This window comes from Triticum dicoccoides, chromosome 5A, assembly GCF_002162155.2.
Source record: "Triticum dicoccoides isolate Atlit2015 ecotype Zavitan chromosome 5A, WEW_v2.0, whole genome shotgun sequence".
Taxonomy (NCBI): Eukaryota; Viridiplantae; Streptophyta; class Magnoliopsida; order Poales; family Poaceae; genus Triticum; species Triticum dicoccoides.
In genome coordinates this window covers 421,092,186-421,100,820 of record NC_041388.1, presented here as the reverse complement: position 1 = coordinate 421,100,820, position 8,635 = coordinate 421,092,186, and the positions used below count along the sequence as shown (strand labels likewise).

The following is an 8,635-nucleotide window of genomic DNA, read 5'->3' as shown; positions in this document are numbered from 1 at the left end:
TCTATTTTAGGCCCAACTAGCTAGTGTTTAAACTAGAGATTAGCCCCTCCTCTCCTGTTAATTTGCCTACCTTCAGCTGATGGCCCCATCTTGGATTATGCTCAAGCTCTGTCACTGGGCTTCTTACAATTTTTACTGCTGCTAATTTGCACTTTTACTAGATTCATTTTTTTCACATGAGTTAGTTTAGAGCAGGGTATTTCGTAAATGAGTTTATGTAACTTTTCTATCTGAGAGTGGATATGTTTTGTGTGCTAGATGGATTGACTCCTACCAAAGACTGATCCCAAGCAGAACTACAACCTGTCCATGGATTACCTGCAGGCCTGCATTCTAACCAACAACATTGGGCAGTGAGCGAGATGGGCGAGCTGCGACCAGGGAACACGCGGAGTGGTGCGACCGCGCAAGAGGTGAGAGGGAGCCGGCGGAGACTGCCAATGGTGAGCGGTCGGCACCAGTGGCGAGCAGGCAATCACCGCGACGGCCGAGCGGACAGGGTGAATAGGTGCCACGAACTGCACCTCAATTGGAATACAGTAAAAAGAATTGATATGAGAACGATGCATACGTGTGACCATCAACTGAATTTTTGTGTTTTGTGTGCTTGTGTTTGCAACCAGCCAAATCAATCAGCCAAGGACTATTATGTGCGCGATTGTGTTAGTAATGGGTATCTCTGAAGAATATTTCTCATGATGCCACCGTAGCATGGCAGACCTTGTAAGTGCCACGAACAACATGATATTCTTCTTTCTACTTTAATTCCTTGATTTGAAAAATAATTTGCTCTGCGCGTGTAGGAACATAGAGGTCGGGCAAACGAAACTTCGGCATCTTGATCAATCAAGCGAAGTTTTTAAGCGTACATACAAGTAACTTTGCAATCAAGTGCTGTTGTTGCTTTTTCAGTTTCACTAATTGCTAGCCAACGTCGAGGTTCATATTCATTTTTATTGTATAGATGGAACGGTATTGTCTATATATGGACACAAGACGGTACTCATGTAATACTCGGACACTTGCAACATGCCATTGCTAAATTAATCTCTACCATACTTCTGCATAACATCCACTGCGGTAAGGTTGTTTCAGTTTAATTTAGCAACACTTTGCATGGTCTAGATAGCTAAGGTTCTAAATAAGCTATTGCTTATTTTCATCATTTCAAAATGATTTCGTGAAGTTTTTGTTCCCATCTATAAGATCAATCATCCTTTTCCCTTTATTTTTTCCTTTCTGAGGTCAGCTTGTGTCTAGGGCACATCTAGATGTGCTCTAGTTATTGCACATCTAAGTGAGTGAATCAAGTATAAAGAGAAAAAGAAAAAAGAGAAAGAAAATATTCACACGAATCTCAATGTAAGATCAATGGCATATAATTTAGATGTGCAATACTTATGGCACATCTACATGTGCTTTAGCAAAACTGTTAAATGATAATTCATTGAACTCAAATATGCCCTCCTCTCTGGCGACACTGGGGCGACTCCCACGCGGCTTCCCCCCACCCCCCTTCTCGTCGCGCCGCCGCCGGCGAAGCCCGGAGGGCTCCAATGATGGCGGCGACGGGGCGGTTCCCTGGGCAGCCCCCACCCAGTTCTCCCGGCCTCCATGGCATGGCGGCGACCCGGCGACGCGAGCTCCCAATCTGTGGGCTTTGGCGGCGGGGTGTGGTGGTGGTCCTTGGTGGGCGGCTGGCAAGGGCTGGCGACGCCGAGGGGCCTAGGTGCTGTCGGGGCGGGGCTGTGGCGGCAGGGGCTGGCAGCCCAGATCTGGGCGCTGCGAGACTGTTGCTGCCTCCGTGGTCGTCCTTGCCGCGGGCGGTGCAGCACCTGCTGCTTCCGGCATGTGTAGCGGTGGTGGATGGCATGGTCTTCCGGTGGAGGCACCAATCCGAGAGCAAGTCCGCTCCGTCCTCAAGCTATGTGTCAGGATGCCCAAAGGGCTGGACTTTTCCCAGCTTTGCCTGCCGTTGAGGGATGATCCATTGGCAGGGGTGCCACGGCATCGTCCCGGCCTCCCGTTTGGTGGCGGTGTGCTATCGGGGAGCTCGCTTTGCCCGGGAGGGGCATGGCGGGGCGGTGGTGACCAAATCTAGCCGACCCGGGGGTGGGTATGGACTTGGGGCTGTGCAGGGGTGGGGAAGGAGGTCCCTTCCCAACCAAAAACCTACCACTTTAGGGGTCGTCGTCCCACAGAACTATCATTTTTTAAAAAGTGGTCGAAAACTACCAAAAATTCTTAATTTTGTGACTAAAAACTACCACTTTCAGGTAATAGACAGTTTAAACGATTTAAACATGTTGACCGTTCAGTTGACTGTTATTACAGGTGGGACCCACACGTCATTCTTCTTCCTCCTCTTTCTATCTTTCTTTGACATTTTCACAAACAGCTTCTGTGCATGGGAGGGAAGGAGGTCAAACTCCGGTGGCGTGCCCGCCGAGCCACGCCTGCCGAGCCGTGCTGCCGCCGCCCGCCTGCGTTTGCGCCGCAGCCGTCCCGCGCCGCTCCGCCCACGATGCTGCCTGCTGCTGCCGCTCCGGGCTGCCGCTGCTAGCCACCGCCCGACGCCGGCGCTCGCCGCCGGCGCCCCGGGCCTCCAGCACCCCGTCGCGTAACAGCCGCTCCTGCCAGCGAGGTGCGCGCCTTCCCTGCCCAAGGTGCTCGCGCTGCAGGAGCTGCTCGCCGTGGTGCTGCTCGCCGTGGTGCTGCAGGAGCTGCTCGCGCTCCAGCTCGAAGGGAGGCCGACGAGGACGACGCCATTTGAGCCGAGGTCGTCGAGGCAGGGGACGGCAGCAGCATCCAAAGCTCGCCGGATCTCCCGGCGACAGCGACTTCCTCGCCAGGAGATGGAGGGGCGGGTGCTCTTCGGCCCCGCGGCGCTGGCGGCTGTCTTGCCGGGAAGATGGAGGGGCAGGTGCTCTTCGGATCCCGTGACTCCGGCGGCCAGTGGCTGCCTCGCCGGGCGGATCGAGCGACGGTGCGGGCTCGAGAGCAAAGGTACGGGGCAGCAAGTGGACTTTTTTTTGACTGAGATTGGGGATTTTGCAGCCACGTCAGCTCCACTGGCAGCCATGTCATAAACCTGTTTAAATCGTCTAAACTTATCATTTTCCGAAAGCGGTAGTTTTTAGTCACAGAATTAAGATTTTTTGGTAGTTTTTGACCACTTTTTAAAAAGTGGTAGTTCTGTGGGACAAAAACCCCTAAAGTGGTAGCTTTTTGTCGATCACTCTCTCTTTTGTCATCTTGGTTGTAAGCGTGGGGCGAGGGTGGCGGTGGAGCTATGGATACCGAGGCGGACGGCTTTGGTTGTGGGAGCCGTAGTGATCAGGGGCGGAGCTCGCGGCTCGGTGTTGCCTTGCTGCCATGGTCGTGTGGGCGACGTGGTGGCCAGAGTGCTAGGGTCGGTGGCGTTGGCGCAGTGGGCATATGTGTCCTGTTGTACTACGTCTCAGAGGAGAAGTGTTTGTCGGGGTTAAACCTGTTCTGGCTCTGCCAGGCCGACGACGGCGACGCCTGTGTGGATGTTGTTTCCTTCTTGAAGGCGACGTCATGGTTACTCTTCTTCCTCTATGTTGCTTTGAGGGAAACCTTGATCCTTGGATCAGGCGGTGGCGGCGCTCCGGTGTCGCTTTCTTCTTGAAGGCGCCGCCTTGAAGACCCGGCGCATCGTACACGACTTCGTTCAATGCAATCCCCTCCACGAGCCTTCGTTCCTATCTATCCATAAGGACCAAGCAAGAGCAGTGAACACATTCCAAGCTAATTTGCAACTGCTGCCCTGAGTTCCCGTCGCAAGAGAGTGAAAATCCACACAGCTGGATGGTTGCCATGATGCCTCGATTGCTTCACGAGCAACACTCCACACAACTTGTGCCACTACACACTGAATCAAGATGTGGTCACAGGTCTCATCCTGTCCGCACAACACACATTTGTCATCGTCCGTCCTATGCTGTTTGAGGATCTGATCCCCGCTAGGGACGCGGTCTTGAGTGATCCGCCAAAAGGAAAATCTTGATTTTAGCTGGAATACACGCCTTCCAAATAACTATAGTGTCACATACTTCAAAATTCTTGAAGATTTCTTTGTATAATGACCCCATAGAGAAATGGCCCAACAACTCTAGGCGCCTGCTGGCGAAATCATGTCCGTCGAAGATGCGCCTCCCTACCAGCAGGCCGACCAACCCGTCCCATTTGCCGCATTCGGTCAGGTCTAACGGGCCCAAGGAGCGTTTGAAACGGGAGAGAATATCACATGGAGATCAAGTTTCGGTGGAAACCACATGGAATCGACGTTTGAAGTTTCAAAAAATCTTAAAAAAAAGGGATCTTAAGAGTGTGATATTCTATTAGTACATGAAATTCATGAGTTCAAACAAATTACCATTTACGAGGGAGGAAAAAACAAAATCAATATTGAATAATGCCGAAGAGTAAAAACGTCACTATTCATCACTGAATTTCTTCTTTTCATAGCTCGTAAATGGTAATGTGTTTGAACTTAGCATAGAACATCACCCTCTTAACATCCCGAATTATTTTTCAGATTTTTTTGAAACTTTCAAACATGATTTTCATGCATGAAGTTTTCTTTGAACTTCATGAAGTTACTACAAAGCCTGCCCTGGCCTTGTAGTAACTTCCCCATCCACTTGGCCATAAGACACCATTTCATTATGGATCTTGATGATGAATCTCGGCTTACACATGTTTCGGCATTGCAACTAGCTTGTCGTACACGTCTCAAATCTCCTACTTTGCTGCTCTAAAGGATCGACACACCTGTGAAGAATCCGATGTCCTTTGTTTCAAAGTGCATGAGACAAAGCACAAAGCAAACCCTATGTGCTCCCTTTATTTCCCTTCTTTAACAAAGCAAAGCATATATCATTTTCTTAATCCGGAGTGCACGCAGCCGCTTTAATTTAATTGGCAAGAGCAAAATGCACACAGTGGAGACGCTCAGCAAGCGCCTCACTTCAGCTTCCTGAACAATCCTCTGGTAGCCACAGAGGAGTTGTCGCTGTAGCATGTCTTCAAGCTCGGCGAGGGATGGCGCAGGCGGGAGCTCGCGGAACTACCGCAGCGGCTTCGCCAGGAACCTCGCGAGGCTCCCGTCCAGCATCGTGGAAGGGCTGTCGAGGTCGATAGCCCGCCGGGCTCCGAGGAGCCGCCCGCAGGGCATCCAGGTCCCCCAGCACCACCAGCCGCCGCCGCAGTGGCCTCCTCTTCCAGCTGCCACTCCTACTCCTCCGCCTTTCGTGCCGGAGGAGCTGTTCTTCTTCAGCGCGTTCGAGCAGCAGTACGGCGGCCACCACCCATTCTTCTACGGGTGCCGGCTCAGCGAGGTCCTGGCGATCGCCCGGCGAGAGGGCAAGCACGTGTTCGTGTACCTCCACGACCCGGCCCACCCGTACACCGAGCCCTTCTGCCGGGGCACGCTCTGCTCGAACGTGGTGGTGGAGTTCCTCGACGCCAACTTCGTGTCCTGGGGCGCGGTCACCGGCAGAGGGGAAGGGTCGGGCATGGCCGCGTCGCTGCAGCCCGGCAGCTTCCCGTTCTGCGCCGTCGTCGCCCCGGTCTCCAGCGAAAGCATCACAGTCCTACAACGGGTACGAACTACGAAGCCGATAGTATTGGACTTCACAGTGTCAAGAAACAGATGGAGCTTAGCGTTCCATCGTATGAGTATTAGGTTATAGAGGGAGTACAATTGAATTTTTCATGTTTTTATTGAGAACTACAGTATATCTTGTCTCCTCGCAGGTAGAAGGGCCGGTCACGCCGTCGGAGCTCGTGGAGATGTTGCAGAGAACCATCGACGAGCAACGCGTTGCTTTTCGAGCCTCGAAGGCTGACGACCATGCTGCGGCATTCAGAGCCTCTAGGGCTGAGGAGGAAGAGAGGAGGAGATCGGCTCTACGGCTGCGGCAAGAGCAGGACGCAGCTTACCTCGAGTCACTTCGGAAGGATCAGGTCCAATAGCAATTTTCACTCTGTGCTGTACAATGTACTCCCTCCGTTCTAAATTACTTGTCTTAGATTTATCCAGATACGGATGTATCTAACACTAAAATGAGTCTAGATACATCTGTATTTAGACAAATTCAAGACAAGCAATTCGGAACGGAGGGAGTAGTACATGCCCTGCTCAGACTTGGACATCTCAATTGGCTGTGTCAGTGCAGGAAAAAGAAAGATCCAAAAGGACTCTTCAGGAGGGAACCGCAAGGCCAAAGCCAAAGCCAAGCACGAAATATCCTGGCCAGGCAGGTAGAGAAACTAGCAGGACAACCCAGATCAGAGCACCTGCGCATAAGGAAACTGTACCTTCACACACAACGGAAGCAAGCACCAAGGTATGAAAACTAAACGAATTCTCGGGTACACTCGCGATAGATAGATAGCAACAACAAGATAATATCAAAACTCATGAGCAGGGGAGTTTCGGATGCCTATTTTTTTTATTTTTTTTATAGAAATGGAGGAGGACCCCTGGACGATGCATGCATCCACTTTATTAATTATTCACACAAGGCCTTACAAAGTCATACAATAATAAGACTAAAACCACCGTCTAGGCAATATCTGTCGCTACTCCTATCCAGTTGATCAAGGGATGCTGATAGTCTGGGCTTAATACCAAACAGACCTCGCAGCCAAACCTAACATCTAAGACCTGAGGTCCCAAACAGGACGCCTGTCGGGTATGGGGCAACCACGAGTCCGACGCACTCCTCAACCAGGACGCCTGCCGGGTATGAGGCCGCCGCAGCCACCTGCCACGAATCCATCTTTAGTGTTGTATTGCTGCGTCTACCTTGCCTGGTCCAGCTGCCGTCAAGGCCACCACGATGTCAGACAGTGCCACCATCCTGCGCTCGTCCATCATCACACGCCCACCGACGAGACCCCGCTGCTCTATGCCGTTGAGACCCGCTGTTGTCAACGTGCCAGATTCCACGCCGCTCCTCCTCTTGTCCCCTCCAGCCAGCACTTACTCCAAAACGTTGCCCCCAGGAGAGAGAACGACATCGAAAACGTCGTCATCGTCCGATCTGGTAGACCCAGATCTAGGGTTTCCCTTGGAACCTCCCAATCAGGTTGACGTGACCTGCAACGACGATGCCTCGAGAAGGGAACGACGTTCGAGACGCCGCCATGACCGCAGTCAGGCGCAATTTTCACCGGAAGTCACGTCGTCCCGATCTCGCGACTGGCTGGAACCGAGCGGAGCCTCGCCACGAAGACGAACGCCGCCTTCGGTAATCCGGCGGAGATCCGTCCTCTCCTCACCGGTCCCTCCAAGCGCCGCCGGTCGGCGGAAGGCCACCCCGCGGCGGATCAGATCGAGGCGTTGGATCCGCAGTCACCGCCATCACCATCTCCGCACAGATCAGCCAACCCCGCCGGATGGGGCGCTGCGACCGCCGCCGTCCATCTCAGGGCCGCCGCTCCGCCGACTATGGTGCTTGGGCCACCGCCGCACAGAATGGGATCGCCGCCCCAGCCGCCGCCTTCGGATCCCATGAGAGGTGCCGCCCCTGCCGCCTCAAATGAGATCCCGCAGCATCCACCCGCCCAGGTGCCTTTGGCACCGGGCCCACCGCCACCGCGGCCCACGCCGGCGGCAGCGGAGGCAGAAGGAGGCGCAAGAGGCGACCTGCGGTGCTAGGGTTTAGGGGCCCCTGGCGTCGCCCAGGGGGAGGCGACTCGAGGGGGAGGGTCTATCTTTGTTTATCTATGTCTGCTTTTCAGATGCCTACATATATAGAAAGTGTTGCAAATTATGCATAGAAGTTTACTGAACACTGCTTTTATGTGCAGGTAATGATAAGATTTCCCAACGGCGAGAGAAGGCAGCAGAGCTTCCGTCACACGGACACAATAAGGGAAATCTACAAGTATGCTAATTCCTTGGGCATACCTGGCATAGGAAAGTATCAACTTGTAAGGAGCTACCCAAGGAAAACCTACGGGCATCAGCAGCTGGAGATGAATCTTGGAGATGCAGGTTTCCATCCGAGTGTGACACTGTACATTGAGCAACTTTAGTAAAACATGATGTAACTACGAGACTGAATGTATATTTGATGCAAATCATGTAATACAAACATGCCAAGACATGAAGGCGTGCAGCCAGTATGATCACCAATTCACCATTTGCCATAAGTCTTAACAGCCACCATATATAGTAGGGTCACAACGCATCCATCGGTTCACAACACAAGGGGTCTCAGATTACAACAACATGAGTTCGCGGCGCCATGCCCCCGAGTCCTGAAATCAAACCATCTTAGTCCAAAAGCTACATGAATTACAACAAAAACACAGGTTTTTGGTTAGATTGTGACCATTATTATTGATCCACAGAAACTGGTGCATGCATCTCACTCACAGCCTGGCCCTGGACGACGCTGCAGTTGGAGATGTCAGCTGCTGCATCCCATCCTCCAATTGCTTCATCTCTTGTGCCTCTCTCTGTTGCAGCGCCTTGGCCGAAACGAACACAGACCAACCAGAGTCTCCCGGCACAACATCGTCAGGAACTACCCACATCTCGCCAATCCTCTCTGATAGATCCGTCTTTCTGTGCCTCATCTCCGGCGTTCCAGCTGGG

General features: G+C 52.6%; 1 protein-coding gene across 1 annotated transcript; it reads left to right on the top strand.

Moving 5' to 3' along the window:
• Window positions 1–4,743: 4,743 nt before the first annotated feature.
• LOC119301983 (plant UBX domain-containing protein 10-like) lies at window positions 4,744–8,179 on the top strand. The gene is made up of 4 exons (XM_037579000.1): window positions 4,744–5,627; window positions 5,782–5,991; window positions 6,204–6,374; window positions 7,843–8,179. Exons 1-4 carry the CDS (start codon window positions 5,046–5,048, stop codon window positions 8,068–8,070), a joined length of 1,191 nt encoding a protein of 396 aa, XP_037434897.1. The 5' UTR covers window positions 4,744–5,045; the 3' UTR covers window positions 8,071–8,179.
• The last annotated feature ends 456 nt before the right edge of the window (window positions 8,180–8,635 follow it).